The sequence below is a fragment of the Amyelois transitella genome, chromosome 18 (genome assembly GCF_032362555.1).
Source record: "Amyelois transitella isolate CPQ chromosome 18, ilAmyTran1.1, whole genome shotgun sequence".
Taxonomy (NCBI): Eukaryota; Metazoa; Arthropoda; class Insecta; order Lepidoptera; family Pyralidae; genus Amyelois; species Amyelois transitella.
Genome location: NC_083521.1, coordinates 1,075,417 through 1,093,526, shown reverse-complemented (window position 1 = coordinate 1,093,526; position 18,110 = coordinate 1,075,417). Strand labels below are relative to the sequence as shown.

At 39.7% G+C, this 18,110-nt stretch overlaps 1 protein-coding gene across 1 annotated transcript; it reads right to left on the bottom strand.

The window, feature by feature from the left end:
• Positions 1-644: 644 nt before the first annotated feature.
• Positions 645-17,839, bottom strand: LOC106137845 (ribosome quality control complex subunit NEMF homolog). The gene is made up of 18 exons (XM_060949388.1): positions 17,651-17,839; positions 16,992-17,163; positions 16,424-16,626; positions 15,739-15,875; positions 15,022-15,197; positions 14,385-14,579; positions 13,675-13,857; positions 11,686-11,906; positions 9,116-9,311; positions 7,848-8,029; positions 6,848-7,019; positions 6,180-6,294; positions 5,142-5,425; positions 4,823-4,892; positions 4,007-4,206; positions 3,248-3,403; positions 2,216-2,358; positions 645-1,906 (listed from the first exon to the last, which is right to left on the bottom strand). The coding sequence occupies exons 1-18, from the start codon at positions 17,704-17,706 to the stop codon at positions 1,708-1,710; spliced, it is 3,060 nt and encodes a 1,019-aa protein (XP_060805371.1). The 5' UTR covers positions 17,707-17,839; the 3' UTR covers positions 645-1,707.
• Positions 17,840-18,110: the final 271 nt, after the last annotated feature.

The window sequence follows — 18,110 nt, the reverse complement described above, 5'->3', positions numbered from 1 at the left end:
GGCGTTTGATCTGCTGGTCGATCGGAGTCTCACCGCAGCGTTCCCACAGGTCTACGTTGGAGATTTTCTCAAGCCAGTAAACACCGAGAATACGGCGCTGTTTCCACAATCAATTTGTATTCGGGTAAGCGAGTGATTAGCCCACTATATCCTAGCCCGCTGGAGGGGCTGCCACCTTAGAGCATGCGAGCGTGCTCGGTTTTGTTTCGGGTTTCCTCCCTAGTGAGTAAATTCTGTTTTAAGGCGCAGAAGGTTCGCCTTTCGCCCTGCATCCTCAGCTCAGCTGCACCTCAGGGTGGCGGCCGCACGGCGGTGCGGTTGCAGCAGTTCCCAGGAGGGACGACGTGGACGTGGATGACTCGGACTGGCCAGGGTTCTGCTTTATAAAAAGGTGTTTCGCCACTTAACACAGCAGAAGGTTTCTTGGCATTTTGTAGGTAACACTGTCCTCACAAACAGAAATTCCAACCAAGACCATACCCTAGCTTCCCCCCCCCCCCCCCCCCCCCCCCTAACATAGACGCGATACCTCGCAAAAGATTTCACCACCAAAACTTTTACCTATTGATAGAAATAAAACATGTAAATATGTAACATTAAAAAAATATTGTTTTAATTACATAAAGAAAATAACAGAACGCTATTGATAACAATAATATCACTTCATCATAATATGAACACAAAGTAATAAACAGTTTTAGATATAAATTATTATGAACATTCGGTAGACTTATTATTGAACATGCACTGGATAATTTAATAGTTTACTTGATATATTTAATTTATTCTTATGAAACTATGGAGCGAAGTTGGTATATTATAATATGTACTATGAAGATATCTATTTTTAAAGTTGTTTAGTAGACTTGGTCTCGAAATTTCAAGGCTGATAGAACGATTAGGAACACGCATAAGAAACCAACTTTTTTACATGTAATGACATACATATTTAGAGCGATCATTCAGAATATTAAACTTTCGATCGTGCGATTTATGTTATTTGTGTGATTGATAATTACTATTATTAAATAGTAAACAGTCCTCTACATACATTTCTTTCTTTAATTTTTCTATGAAGAGAAAAAGGTAGTTATTATGATTTTTTTTTGCCTTTTATGAATTTGTGGTAGGTTTATTATTATTTGTAACATTCGACAACAAAAGTTCGAATTATTATGATATTTGTCTTAATGGAAATACGTGTTATTGCATTAGATGATTTTCGTATTTACTATCGTTAACTATAGTTTAATGTTATAACACATAAAAATACGGTCACAGTTTTAGTCTCGCGAAAGATCACTTTTAGCCCTGCATATTTTACTTCTTATTATTATGTAGCTATGTTCGAGAACAGTTTGACATTACTAAGAGAATTCCTGGCGACGATCTTCAGAAGGTCTCTCCCGGCGATATTAAGCTTCTGTAATTGTGAAATTTTTACCCGGAAAACGGGCGGCCTTTTTATAGGTCTTTCGCCAAAACGGTTCTCTATCGAGGAACACTTGTAGCGTTATTATTATACTTCCTATTCTCATATAACAGTAGAGCCTTCCCCTGGAAATCTCTTTATTTTTATTTCCTCATGACAATGCCAGTCGAACCTTTGGACCAAACTGAGATGGATGTATGTACGAGATGAACTTTAAAGGACCACTCCTAGAGTATGTCTTCTCACCCGGGCTGAACACTTGTATCTCTATATTTTTACTTCTTATTCTTATGTAGCTGCGGCGCAGACAGTTTAACTCTTCCGGGGAAGTTCCTGGCCACGTTCTCCTCGCGGACGGCCTTCAGGAGGTCCCTCTCCCGCGGCGTGGCGGCCTTCTCCCGCAGGAACACCTGAAGCGCGGTGCGCGCCGCCTTGCCGCGCTTGCTGGTGCCCGGAGTCAGCTTCACTTTGTACCTGTAACAAATGTATTTAATATAGGTAAACTTCAGCGGCTTTGTTGCTACATACATACATATGGTCCCTTGCGGGGCAGACAGAGCCAACTGTCTTGAAAAGGCTGAATGGCCACGTTCAGCTGTTTGGAGAAGTTTTGTTTTTATTTTATTACTTTAGTTTCTCAAAACTTTTTAGTTTAGAGAAACTAAAGTCTCTGCAGCTGAAGAGATAATCGGTCGTACGTTATGACAGGAGAGAAAAAGAAATAGTGAAAAAAGTGAAAATGAAAACGAGTGTAAATGAAAAGGAGATATATTGTTGTCTCACTTGTAGTTGGTGAGCGCTGTGTACGGCGCCAGGACGGGCACGGCGAACAACAGCTCGTCGTCGGGCAGCGGGCAGCCCGTCAGTTGGTCGAGCAGCGCGCCCACGCCGTCCGCTGCGCACGCGCCGGCCTCTGATTGGTCGGCCTGGGAGAACGATCATTTTTAAGTATCCGTGGTGTACATACAGAAAATTTTTAAATTTATGTAATAGATTTTTTCGGCACCATATTCCACTTTAGTGAAGTCGGTATAAAATTCTTATTACATGTTCTGTTATTACTGTTGCAGCTCACTTACATACCTAATGGTTGATTGCATGATGATTTTTTGTAAATTTCATCAAATGTCATCCAATTATAAGTATAACTTATGTGTAATTATTTTATTCGGCAACTTAATTGAACATACATTTGCCAATGTAATCAAAACTTCATCTGAAAATGCGGACGATTCTTTCATAATTCTCGCATTTAATTTTAAAAATATTTTCTTTAGTGTGTGAATTGAAAGTGTATAATTTAATGAAATTATTCTGATTTGTACTTTTTTTTAGATTAAAAAAATTCATATAATCACGTCTATATCCCTTGCGGGTTAGACAGAGCCAAAAGTCTTGAAGAGACTGGAAGGCCACGTTCTGATGTATGGAATTGCTTCAAATAGTGACATTATTTCATTTATAACAATATCTTCTACGACGATTCCTCCTAACTAAGGGTTGTGACGACCATAAACTTAACCAAAGGCACTCCAGGCAGCTCGTTCCATGATCTTCTCGAGGTTGGTACACGTGTTAGTCCTGATCGTGTCCGTCTATATAATAGGGCTCATCCCTGACCTCTTTGGCTTGGGACATGCCCCAATATATAGTACAAGTTACAATACATACATACATATAATCACGTCTATATCCCTTGCGGGATAGACAGAGCCAACAGTCTTAAAAGACCGACAGGCCACGTTGAATTAATAATAGAATGAAGTTATAATTCAATAGCAAAAAAAAATAAAATAAAATAAAGGAAGTTGATACCTCTGGCTCGGGCTCGTCTGCATCAGAATCCACCTCCAGTATCATCGGCGCCGGTTGTGGTATCTTGGCCTTTTGGTTTCCTTTCCCGCGACCCCCGGCTTTGGCCGCCGCCGCTTTCTTCTGGGCTTTCTTTGATTCTTTCGCTATATTTGATGCCTGAAATTAAAATATCATTTTATGGTAAGATATCGCGCTCCAATAGCCGATTTGTATGGACGATTATAGTGCGTAACAAATGTTAGATCAAGGTTTCAAGATCAAAAATTAAATATATAATAAACTGTATATATTTATATTATTAATAGTAACTTCATATTACTCAATATTTGATTTCAATCGAATCAAAATAAATTATGAATAAATTAAATCTTATATATTAAATTCTCGTGTCACAATGTTCGTTTCAGTACTCCTCCGAAACGGTTTGACCGATTCTCACGAAATTTTGTGAGCATATTGAGACACCCTCAACATTTTATTTTAACTAGAAATTACTTAAAAATTATTTATATGGCAAAACAACGTTCGCCGGGACAGCTAGTTACTATCTAAAATTGAGGAGTGCCGTGTGGTTCCCGGCACAGATACAAAAAAGAATAGGACCACTCCATCTCTTTCCCATGGATATCGTAAAAGGCGACTATTTGAATCTCAATTCAAATAGTGAGGTTCAATCATTCAGTCTTTTCAAGACTGTTGGCTCTGTCTATCCCGCAAGGGATATAGACGTGACCATATGTTTGAATGTATTCCACTCACCTTCAGCAACTCGAGGGCTATGGCCTTGTCCTCTTCGTCCTGGTCGTGGTACTTCTCCCTGATCTTCTTGAGTTTCCCGCGCTGGCCCCGCTTCATGCCTTCCTTCTTCTCTTCTTGTTTCTTCTGCTCTTTGCTGTTCTTCAGCGGCTTCTTCCCGCCTCTTTTGGGTAGAGACGGAAAGGACGGAAGTTTGTCCTCGCCTGATAATGTTAAACATACATTTGTATAAATTCGTTATTTTAAAAATTTAATAATAAATAATTATATACGGGACAAATTGCACTGATTGAGTTAGCCTCGAAGTATGTTCGAGACTTGTGTTACGAGATACTAACTCAACGATACTATATTTTATACATACATACATAAAATCACGCCTGTTTCCCGGAGGGGTAGGCAGAGACTACATCTTTCCACTTGCGACGATCTCTGCACGGGTACTCGTGACCCGACCCTAATTTGATTAGGATACGTTCGTCTAGGTGCTCCCACTCCGACCTTTCCCTCCACACTCACCTTGTATATCTGCTTAGTCAACCTATATATATATATAATGAATATATTTAGGATAAATTATATTTAATACATTTTATAATAAATACTTATATAGATAAACATCCAAGACCCAAGCCAATCAGAGAATACTGCTTATTTCTAAAGAGATCCATATTTCTTCAAGAAGGTCCATTTGTTTTTTTATTTTCCTTCGACATCCTATTACTTACTGCAGCGAAAAAGTATATTGGCGTGATATTAAAGTACAAAAACGTTCCCGAAGAAGGCTGAAGTACGTCGCCAACCCAACTTGACACTTACTTCTGTCTGATGTTTCTGATATCGTTCTCGCCTTGGACTCCATCATGACCTGCCCGGTGCCGTGGTCTACCTGTAAACGTTCATAAATGATAAAAAAAAACTAACGATACATTTTAAATTAAATATTTTTTTATAAATAATTTGGATTACAAATAATTAAGCATCTCTTCCCACGTGAAAGCGAAGCATCTGTTATAAAGTCGTACATGGTAACTTTTATAGGAAAAAGTAAAGTTCATATGAGAAAAAGCTTGGCAAAGGTAGGTACTTCGAATCCGAAACGAAATTCGACCCGGGCAGATCAATTGACAAAAATTACCTTGATATGTGTATCGGGGAAGTCATCTCCCGAACTGCTGTCACTTTCAGACCCATCTTCTATCTCATTCTCTTGCTGTTTCTCATCATCGTTGTCATGTTTCTCACTATCTTTCTCACGTTTCTCATTCTCCTTTTCATGTTTCTCACTCTCTTCTCCATCTTTTACGTTCTCGGTGTCGCCCTCTGGCGGTTTGTCTGAAATCTCTAACTGCGTAGTTTCTTCTGCGATAGTTTTCAATTGATTTTCAGAGTTTAAGTCGTCTTCTTTATCAGAGGTTTCATCTGTAAAAAAACAAAGTAGAGGATCCTTATTTATCTTTAAAAAACTCTCTTTCTCTTAGAAACTTCAGTTTTATTTTGGTTGCAACCTAAGCTGCAGACTTAAACTTAATAACAGTACTTTAATCCCCACATAAATACAGCAAGTAAGAAAATAAGGCATTGTAGAATTACTGTGACTTATTGAAGAAATAAAAGTAATTTTGTGAACAGAAAAAGCGTTGTATTCAATAGCACAGCACACAGAGAGAATGACAATGTCAGTTTGACAGTGACAATCATTATAAGAAAATGTTGCGTTCACAAATCCATCACAGGCATCAATACAATCCTATAACTTAGCTAATGAAATTAAGCTTCGGTACAAGATATATTAACATTTGGTTTAGTGCTTTTTGGAGACGAAGATTTCCTGTTCCTCTACCACAATAGTCACAACAAATAAGACTCTTGAGACTCTGATGAGTCTCACAGTGCCACTCACAGATGAGATTTCCTCGTGATCAAATAGTTGCATTCTCTTAGATAATGCTTTATAAAATTTTTATACAGTCTTATATGTAAGGGATAGGCTTACAAACTTGGGATTCTTTTTTAGGCGATGGGCTAGCAACTTTTTAATTCAAATTCAAATTCAAAAGCTGAACCTGGTCATTCAGTCTTTTCAGGACTGTTGGCTCTGTCTTCCCCGTACGGGATATAGACGTGACCATATGTATGTATGTATGTTATATGTAGATGTTAAAGATTTGTTTACCGTCATCTGAGACGAGAATCTCTTGGTCTTCCGCGGAGGTGACCTCGGAGGCAGCGTCCTCTGGTAGAGGAGCCTTGCGTTCCCCAAGATGGCGCTCGATACAGCTGTCTTCCAACTGGAAATAATTTCACATTTATCAATTAAAGGGGTGATGTTGCCAGCTTTATGTCCGGATATTACCGAACCAATCGTTATAACCTTTTTTTTTAAAGTTAACACTTGATTTAAGTTACTTGAACAAACATGTTTTTGTAGAATTCGAAACATACGCAAATTAGGCAAAATTATGCATGACTCAGGAATTATACACATCTATACTAATATTATAAAGCTGAAGAGTTTGTTTGAACGCGCTAATCTCAGGAACTACTGGTTCGAATTCAAAAAATCTTTTTGCTTTGAACAGACCATTTATCGAGGAAGGCTTTAAGCTATATAACATCACGTTGCAACTATAAAAAGCAAAGAAATAATGGCAAATATGAAAAAAAACGGGGAAAATTATTCATCCTTGAGGGCTTCAATAATACCCAAAACAACAATTCCACGCGGACGAAGTCAATAATGTTGAAATATCCTTGAGGGCTTCAATGACGCCCAAAATAACAATTCCACGCGGACTAAATCACGGACACAGCTAGTTGAAGATACAATCACACAACACTCACCCTGAACATGAGACCGAACCCGAACACCAGCTGGTCAGGCAGCAGGTAGTTCTTGCGGCCGCGGACCATGAAGGAGCCGGTGGCGAGGTACTCCCCGGTGGGCGCCGACTTCGACACCTGCTGGCCCCACACCCACCACGCGCGGGTCACCACCTTCGCCTCCCACGAGACGCTGGAAGTGGACAACTTTTATAATTTAAGCTATTATATATATAATTTAAAAGAAGAACTCCAAGTTTATAAGCCTATCCCTTAGTCAACTTTTACGTCAACCATGGCAATGAGACGGAGTGGTCCTATTATTATTTTTATTGGTGCCAGGAACCACACGGCACAGCAAATTTTATACATGTTACAATAATCTAAATCTGTGCCGTGTGGTTCCCGGCACCATTTCAAAAAAGAATAGGACCATCTCTTTGAATCTCAATTCTATCACTAAGCCAAACAGCTGAGCGTGGCCTATCAGTCTTTTCAAGACTGTTAGCTCTGTCTACCCCGCAAAGGATATATGCATATATGAATGAGACGGAGTAGTCCTTCCTATTTTTATTGGTGCCAGGAACCACACGGCACGTCAAATTTTATACTACAGGTTACAAAAAAAATGTAAATCTTCCACTGACCTGTATATAGTATAGGACAAATTACACAGATTGAGTTAGCCTCGAAGTAAGTTCGAGACTTGTGTTACGAGATACTAACTCAACGATATTATATTTATTTATTTATGTACACAAAATTATATACAGACGCATTTATTACAGTAATTCTAGTACAAAGGTGCTACTTATTTCAAAAGAAATCTCTTCCAGTAGACCCATGAGAGGAGAGATTAATTTTGGAGCGGTATGGCGTGTGCATAAATAACGTTTAACATATTTAAATAAACATACATGCTAATACTTACATAATTAAACATGGAACAATTAAATAAATGACAGTAATAAACTACATAAAAATACCAATATATATAATACGAGTAAATACTTATAAAGACCTGTAAGCCACGGCGGCCACACCAGCCTCGGCCAGGGTCCTGGGGGGGACCGGACCGGCGCCGACGTTCTTGATGATGACAGAAGAAGCGCCCGTCACCTCGGCGTGGACATACACGTCCGTGGAGCGCATATAGCGTTTCACCAGCAATTCGTTTTGTTGCTGGTCCCGGCCGCCTATGACCTATTATAGAAAATGGGGGTAAATTAGTTTAATTTAAACTTTACATTTTAAAATAATATATTCTTATATTATAAAGCTGAAGGGTTTCGTTTGTTTGTTTGAAGGCGCTAATCTCAGGAAGTACTGGTTCGAATTGAAAAAGTTTGTGTTGAATAGACCATTTATCGAGGAAGGCTATATAACATCACGCTGCAACTTTAAGGAGCAAATAAATAATGGAAAATGTGAAAAAAAAAAAACGGGGGAAATTATTAATCCTTGAGGGCTTCAATGGTGCCCATAATAACTATTCCACACACGGCTAGTCAAAAAAAAAAGAGGTTGAAGTTGCAAAAAATACTGGTTTCCTATAGCGCCTGCTAAAGAAAAATAGCACTACTACTTACTGTGCGCTCACTAAAGCGGTGAAAATCTGTGATTTGTCCAAACTCTATGAATGACTCACCAAGTAGTTATCAGTGGATATGAACCAGTAGAACTTCTCGAACCAGTACGTGCGGCGGGCCTTGCTGATGCTGCTAATTGTGCTGGCTTCCTTGAGGGTCTGCTTGGTCTCACTAAAGCGATGAAAACTCGTGATTTATCAAACTCTATGAATGACTCACCAAGTAGTTATCAGTGGATATGAACCAGTAGAACTTCTCGAATCAGTACGTGCGGCGGGCCTTGCTGATGCTGCTAATTGTGCTGGCTTCCTTGAGGGTCTGCTTGGTCTCACTAAAGCGGTGAAAACTCGTGATTTATCAAACTCTAAGAATGACTCACCAAGTAGTTATCAGTGGATATGAACCAGTAGAACTTCTCGAACCAGTACGTGCGGCGGACCTTGCTGATGCTGCTCATTGTGCTGGCTTCCATGAGGGTCTGCTTGGTCTTGCTAAAGCGGTGAAAATCTGTGATTTGTCCAAACTTTAAGAATGACTCACCAAGTAGCTATCAGTGGATATGAACCAGTAGAACTTCTCGAACCAGTACGTGCGGCGCGCCTTGCTGATGCTGCTCATTGTGCTGGCTTCCTTGAGGGTCTGCTTGGTCTCACTAAAGCGGTGAAAATCTGTGATTCGTCAAACTCTAAGAATGACTCACCAAGTAGTTATCAGTGGATATGAACCAGTAGAACTTCTCGAACCAGTACGTGCGGCGCGCCTTGCTGATGCTGCTAATTGTGCTGGCTTCCTTGAGGGTCTGCTTGGTCTTGCGTTCGGCGCTCTTGAGCGCTTTATCAGCTGATTCGAGCGTCTTCTGCTGCTTCTTGGCCGCGTTGCGTTTCTGGTCGTAATATCTGGTGACACGATAAAATTTGTTGACTTGTATTTTTTTAATATTCGTATGATTTCCGGCACTTTGGAAAAGGACCACTCGATATCTTCCCATATATACATATGGACACGTCTATATCCCTTGTGTGGTAGACAGAGTTAACAGTCTTGAAAAGACTGATAGGCCATAATGGATGTCGTAAAAGGCGACTTAAGAAGACTAAGGACCCACGCCAATCAGAAAATGTTCTATTCTCATCATGCCCTGGCCGGGATTTGAACCCAGGACCTAAGGTGTCACAGACAAGCGTACTATCGCTGCGCCACAGAGGCCGTCTTGTAGGCCGATATTAGATCACTAGCTGTGCCCGCGACTTCGTCCGCGTGGAATAGTTATTTTGGGCATCATTGAAGCCCTTAAGAATAATTTACCCCGTTTTTTTTGCACATTGTCCATTATTTCTTCGTTCCTAATAGTTGCAGCGTGATGTTATACTACTCTGTCAAGAAAGTAGCGGGAAAAGATCAATAATAAACAAACTGTTTGTTATTCATCCAAATTTATTTTATCACCTTCAAAATATGCTCCTTTAGAAACGATACACTTACGCCAACGAATAATCCAATCATCAAAACATTTTTTAAACGCTGTTTCCGGAATTGAGGTCAGTTCTCGCCGCGAATTCTCTTTTATGTCTTCTACCGATTGAAAACGGGTGCCACGAAGTGGTACCTAATTTGAGTTTAGGAAAAAGAAAAAAGTCGGCTGGAGCCATATCTGGTGAATATGGTGGTTGCTCGATGGTATTTGTTGAGTGTTTGGTTAAAAATTCGTTCACAATGATGGCCTTGTGCGAAGGTGCATTATCATGGTGCAAAATCCAAGAATTTTCTTTCCATAAATCTGGCCTTTTTCGTCGGATTTGCTCTCTTAAACGCCGCATAACACTCAAATAATATTCCTTATTTACCGTTTGACCTTCCGGCAAGAATTCCGAGTGCACAACACCGCGATAGTCAAAGAAAACAGTCAACATGACTTTGACTTTTGAACGACTTTGGCGTGGTTTTTTCGGTTTCGGTTCAGTTGGAAGGCGCCACTCCGAAGCTTGTTGACTAGTTTGCATGTCAAACTCGTAAACCCACGTCTCGTCACCAGTAACAATGCGTTTCATGAATGTTGGGTCGGAATTGACTCGTTCTAGCATGTCCTCAGCGACTCTCATGCGATTGAGTTTTTGAAAAAAATTCAGGTCTTCTGGGACTAGCCGAGCGGCAACATGTTTCATACCCAAATTATTAGTTAAAATGGTACGGATCGACTCTTGAGATACAGAAAGTTCGGTGGCTATCTCTCTCAAAGTTGAATGAGGATTTTCAGTCACTATTTCCTTCACTTTTGCGATGTTAACTTCAGTTGCAGACGTTAATGGCCTACCAGAGCGAGGCAAATCTTCCATCACATCTCGACCGCTTTTGAACGCTTTGTACCACTCATAAGCACGAGTTTTTGATAAAGTCGATTCACCGTAAGCCTTCTGTAACATTTTCAGTGACTCCGAACACGATATTCCATTGGCAATGCAAAATTTAAGACAAACTCTTTGTTCGATGTTTTTATCCATTATGAAATTAGCAATACACACTAGATATGATATAACTAAAAATAGCACTGTATTTAATGTAAACAACAGATGCAACTCAAACTCCGCGCCAAAATGGAAAACAGTTGTGCCAATCTAACAACAACAAAAAAAACAACAATTTGAATTTGGAACCATAAATAAATAATCCATTCCCGATACTTTTCTGACTGAATGTATAGCATAAAGCCTTCCTCTACAAATGATCTATTCAACGCAAAAAAAAAATTTTCATATCGAACCAGCATCTCCTGAGATAAGCGCGTTGAAACAAACAAACTCTTCAGCTTTATAATATCAGTATAGATGTAGGTATATTACCTTCTATATCAGATCATACATACATAAAATCACGCCTCTTTCCCGGAGGGGTAGGCAGAGCCTACCTCTTTCCACTTGCCACGATCTCTGCATACTTCCTTAAATGGGTACATTTGACTTGACCCTTTACCAGGACGTCCTTAATCAGATCATGTATGTGTAGCGAGAGCGATGATTCGGCTCGACCGCCACCAAAGGGAAGATCTTCCGCCAGGCTAGGTGTGATGCCTGGGGAACCGCGGCTCCGACGATGTTGTGTCGGAGGTTGTATATATAGCTCCAATTCATGAAATCTTTGAAATCGCGATTTGGATTCTTCGCTGCTATTGGTTGAGCGCGTCAATTTCTTCGCGATGATTGACAGTTGTTGTGTGATTCGATGTTGTGACGAGTGGCGTAGAGATGTCGCCACATATGTATAAGTATATATTACCTTCTAGCATTCGCGAAGGCCGTCAAAGACAAATCAATGTCAACGAGCATCGGCTGCAGCCTGTCTTCCCCCCCGGCCTCGTCTTCCCCCCCGGTGTAGGGGTCAGTCAGCAGCAACGTCACGTGATTGGTGTTCAGCTTCAAGTCCTTGATGCAAGAGGCGACGGGGTCTTGGTTGTCCTGAGCGGTCTTTATTAGGAGCTTGATGTCGTCCCAGGACATCTGAACGAATTGGAAATATACTCGTTTAATGATATAGTCACGTCTGTATCTTTTACGGGGTAGACTGTTAGGACACGTTCAGCTGTCAGGCTTGATGATAGAATTGAGATTCAAATAGTGACAGGTTGCTAGCCCATCGCCCATATTATGTGAACAGATCTAACCTGATTGGATATCACCGCTTGCACGGTCATCTAAAGGCCGGACAAAATGGACAAAAATGTCGGACGCTTAGCCGAGGGTCGGATGCATAGTAGCGTGCAACAAAGAACAAGTGAAGATGCTAGGGACAATAGATTATGATACGAAATTCAGGTGAACAATATTGAAATACTTTATTTATGAATAGAGGCCGCCCGCGACTTCGTCCGCATGGATTCAATCCCGCGGGAACTCCGGGATAAAAAGTAGCCTATATGTTATTCTGGGTCTTCAGCTACCTACCTACATACCAAATTTCATCGTAATCGGTTCAGTATTTTTTGCGTGAAAGAGTAACAAACATCCATAGTGACATACAAACTTTCGCATTTATAATATTAGCAGGATTACACTAACTTGTGTACTAAAAATTTAAGACACTCTTTAAGTCATACTTAAGAGAGATCATATTTATAAATGCTGCTTTAAGTTCATCTTCTTAAACAGTCTCTTAAATTGCAGTCAAATTAAAAAGCCTCTGACACTTGATTAAGTCTTTACCAAGACGTTGATTAAGAGACTAATGTTGTGTCGGAGGTTGTATATATACATCCTCCAATCCGCGAAATCTTTGCTTGCGCGGTTTAGACTTCGCGTCGCGTGATTTTGTCGTTGTGACTTGTGACGTAGAGATGTCGCCACGCACACTATTATTATGTTGGTACGTATAAAATGTCATTTGGGAAGCGTTCATGGGGCCAAAGCCAACATGAAGAGGCCCTTTGGGTACCTTTTGTTCTAAAGTGAGATGGCTGCAGCTGTGAAGTTCATTTATTATTATGTTTCTCCTTTTACATTTCACGGGCCTATACACCCCGGATTTTTGAGAGGCTTGCGTGGGGATATAAATCCAACACGTAGAGGCCCTTTGGAGAAGGTGGTGTTATGTTGTTCTCCTGCCAAAACCCGTTCCCGGCCATATCAATAGACAATGTGTCCATGAACAGGTCTCGGCAGGAGGTGGAGCTATTACAAAATAAGGAAAAGGATGATGGGTTATGGAGTTGACGTTTGGATGGATTTAAACTGGGCTATTGCTGGAGAAGTTCGGACACCTGCCATAATCATGAATACGTGACTATTATGTGGCAGGTGGTGACTCGCCACTCACTAAATGGGCCCCTCAAATTAGTCACCATGATTAGCAACAAAGGGGCAACATTGGTGTGGGTGGCTAAGGATGTCGAGAGGTGAGACTGCGGGGCGTGAAATCATGGTAATCCAGTCAGGCACCCCCGGCGTTATGACATTTTACACTTCCATCCTTCGAGCGTATAGCTCTCTCGACTCCACTCTGACCGGCCGGTTAAGGCAAGCCAGAGGTAGGGGTCCTGTCCCTCATCGGTTTCCACTCCGACCTTGGCGAAGGAAGATCGGAGGCGAGGAACAGGGGCCTCCCCTGGGAGCTCTCAGGTCCGTGGGGTCGCTGCTCCCCAACAGCTCGCCACAAGCTGCCCTGCGGAGACTGATTGCACTGGGAAGGTGACCCAGGGGGCGATGGGGTCGTCACGTCCCGACGCCTTTATTATTATTATTTATGTAGACAAACTATGCGAACAGATCTTACCTGATTAGCTATAGCCGCTTGCACGGCCATCCGAGCCTGTTCAATGAGCGGCTCGTTGCGGGCTATCATCTCCGCCTTCAGCCTGTCCTGATGCTGAACCTGCTCCAACTCCGTCACTCTCTTCTCGTGGTCTTTGCGCACGTTCTGAAGCTTCTTCATGGCTTCGCGTTCTACTTGAATCGTCTGAGGGATATCGAATTTCAATGGAGGTGGAATACACGACAATATGTTTAATATTTCGATGAATACATACATAAAATCACGCCTCTTTCCCGGAGGGTAAGGCAGAGACTACATCTTTCCACTTGCCACGATCTCTGCATACTTCCTTCACTTCATCCATACGCATAACTCTCTTCATGCAAGCTCGGCGGTTTCGGGTACTAATTTTTCGATGAATTTAATTACTATCAAATGCCATGAAACGCTTCAAAAACGCTTGATGTTTGATTTAAGATTCCCGTAACATCTGTTAGGTAGTTCACTGCAAATCTCACGGGAACAGTTATTTTATAATAGACTTTGTCAGAAATACAATAGTGTGTGGGAAGTTCATGAAATTTCGTTACATTTTCTTAAAGATGTAAGTGTGCAAAGAAATACGCTTTGATATAACTATTTATTGAGTTAAGCGTAAAATGCTCTTAAATGAAAAAGAACAATCCTAAACAAAACAAATTGAAACAGTAAACATCATACAAAAATCTCACCTTCAAGTCGATCTTCTGCCCCTCCAAAGCTGAGAAGAACTCATCGACCGCTCTATCAAAGGTCTCGTACTCCGTGTGGGGCAGCTGGCGGTGCTGGGCGTACAGCAGCGGGTGGAACTCCTGGTTCGTGAGGAGGAAGGTGGGCGCTCCGCCCGAGGGGTCGGGGCGCTCCTCACGCTTCTGGATTATGTAGCCCTGGTGAGTTAAAATCATGTGTGAAACGTGACGTGTTCTGAGGGGCTAGTATGGATAAACTATCGCTATCCCGTTTCATGTCATAATAAATGTGAAACAGCGATAGTTTATCGATAGTATTGAGCGTCGGTGGTAGAATCGGTAAGGGGCCCGGTTAAATTTTAGGAAAAAAAATTCCTACAATTTCTATAAATATTTTATATATAAATAGTTATATATTCTTTGTTCTTGTACTTCTTCATCTCTAAAGACCATTATAGTTTTAATACTATATAAGTACTTATTTTAAAATATAGTATCGTTGAGTTAGTATCTCGTAACACAAGTCTCGAACTTACTTCGACGCTTACTCAATCAGTGTAATTTGTCCCGTTTAAATTTATATTTATTTTATAAAGAATCTATTTGAGATTCAAAAGAGTTAAAATATACATCATCTCACCTTAGCCACATTATCCTTAGCGGCGTCAAGCAGCTGTTCAGCTTGCTTCAAGGCCGTAGTTAATTTCTCCAAATCCCTCTCAATAAAGAATCCCTTGTTGGGGTCATTGCTGATCTTCATATTGCCCGTTAGACCATTCTCTGAGAGGACGTGGTCAATTATTGCAGCACCAAATTCTGCAAGCAGCGGTTATAGTTAAAAATGTAATAACATTTCGCCATGTGGTTCCCGGCACCAATACAAAAAAGAATAGGACCACTCCATCTCTTTCCCATGGATGTCGTAAAAAGCGACTAAGGAATATGCTTACAAATTTGGGATTCTTTTTTTAGGCGATGGGCTGCTAGCCCAGAAACTAACTTAACTTGAATCAGGTGCACTATGTGAAATGCTGATTCGAAGTGAGACACAAGGCACTTGTGATTACATACATACATATGGTCACGCGTATATCCCTTGTGGGGTAGACAGATCCAACATTCTTGAAAAGACTGATAGGCCACGCTCAGCTATTTGGCTTAATGATAGAATTGAGATTCAAATAGTGACAGGTTGCTAGCCCATCGCCTAAAAAAAGAATCCCAAGTTTGTAAGCCTATCCCTTAGTCGCCTTTTACGACTTCCATGGAAAAGAGATGGAGTGGTCTTATTCTTTTTTGTACTGGTGCCGGGAACCACACGGCACATCACCTACTAATATTCAAAAAATTCAATTACCCAGATTAGGGTTGAGCACTTTCTTCAGGTTATCACCAGGCCTGCTCCGAGACAGTATTTCCTTCAAGGTCTCACTGTTTGGTGCTTGATAATTTGTTTTCGCTCTGTCCAGTGGATATTTCTCTTTTACTGCAAACCTGAAATAATTTTAGAGAGAATAGAGAATCAAAAGGTAATAAATAATAAACTTTCACAAAGATTCAAACTCAGCTTTAATTATCTCATAACAAAGCACATTTTCAATTGCATTTGCATGCAGCTGTGGGTTCATAGTTCATTAAATCACATATATATCAGCTGTTTGCCTTAATTATAGAATTGAGATCCAAACATCAACAGGTTGCTAGCCCATCGCCTAAAAAAGAATCGCAAGTTCGTAAGCTTAACCCTTAGTCGCCTTTTACAACATCCATGGGAAAGAGATGGAGTTATACTTTGAAATAGTTTCTTCAATAATATCCTTTGGAGGTCATTCACACCCTATAATCAGATTCTATTCTTAACCTACACAAGTCCCCTATATTAATTAAAATTAGAAAACATTGAATAGTACATACATACATACATAAAATCATGCCTCTTTCCTGGAGGGGTAGGCAGAGACTACATCTTTCCACTTCTCTCTGCATACTTCCTTTACTTTATTGAGTAGTAATTACGTTTTATCGAAATATCATCTAATTACCTTATCTTATCACCTTCCACATGCGGCCTCAGCACATTCAATATAGTCCACTCGTAATCTGTTAACACAATGTTACCACGATCATATAACTCTAGTATCACATGGTATGCTGCCTCCCCGCTGCCGAATTGAAGGTCCACTATACGGTCCACACCCAGCTGTGTCAGGTGCTCCAGACGCTTGTTCTTGAGGTGTTTACGTAGCTGAAATTTAAATTTGAAAAATAAATTTTCATTCAAACATCATCCTTATTTTCATAAAAGATTTATATGTGATGATTGTACATTTTCTTTGCAAAAACATAAAAAACCATACAAACATAAACCTCCTTTAATAAACGCCTCTTTTCCAAAGGGTAAAGAGACCAATGAGCTTGCATGAAGAATTACGAATGTGGATGAGGTATGAAGGGATTGTGGTAATTGTAGTATAATTAAATATAAGATATTATTCGCTTACTTAAAATTATTTTTTTTAATTTAAGTAAGCAAATAATATCTTAGATGTCAGTTCTAGAGTGTTTTGATAAATTGTGAGCAAAAAGTAGGACCATAAAAATCTTTTTTACCTTCATAGTAAACCCTGAAGGAGCCACATTCTTGGGCCACTCAAACTGTGTGGTGTGGAACCTGTTCCCTGACTCGAGGAGCAACACAGCCTTCTCCTCTGACCTTTGTAATCGGATCACATAAGTCCGGTTGTCTATATCATACACCTGATTGACCCTCATGCCAATCAACCTGAAAATTAACATTATTTTATTTTAATTAATATTGTTTGATACATTTCAAGATTCAAAAGATGAATTTTCATGGGAGATTAATTATAGCCACAATAGGTACAATAAAACAATATTACACAGCGTTAATAAAATTAATTATTTATATCTTAATAAAGTGCATTAATCTGGTGCACCACAGGCCACCACTAATTTCGAGCCAGCTGCTTCTCTTCCGATGTAGATTGTAAAAGTCAATCAATGCTTACAAACTTGGAATACTTATTTTAGGATATAGGCTTATGTTACTATCTAAATGTAATTTCCCGCTAATCGAGGTGTCAGTATCTAGACTAATGGCTCGATCAATGCCGTACGGATTAAAAAAAATGATTATTGAAGTAAATTTTGTTGTTCAAATAAGAATTATTTCATAATATGAATTAATTCTTATTTCATAATATGAATTAATTCTTATTTCAACAACAACAAAATTTAAGTAAACATACCTCTGTAATTCTGTTACCATACATATTATGTCGTATGTATTGAATCTCGTTTTCATTTTGTAGATATCAATGAGCAACTTTTATAATATAATTATATTGCAAAAGAAATGAAATTTATTGCATTTACAACGAAAAAACTACAATTTGTTAAGTTTGCACTTGCGAAGTTATGACGTTGGTTGACATTGACAGACTTTTTTTTATAAAATTGGTGTGGTAGAAATTGTAAAAAAATTGATGGTAATTCAAGGAAAAAATTAAAACAATTTTTGCGCGTTTTGTTATGTTTTCAATTAGAGCCACAATAGGTATCAAACTTCAATAATTTACTACGGGCTAAGAACTAATTATTTATTTATATCTATTTTTCTATGAGATATTTTACCGCTTTAATATAATTCATAATTGTTTTATGCTTTACAGTATACTTATCTTGATACAATATCTAAAGAACCTAATG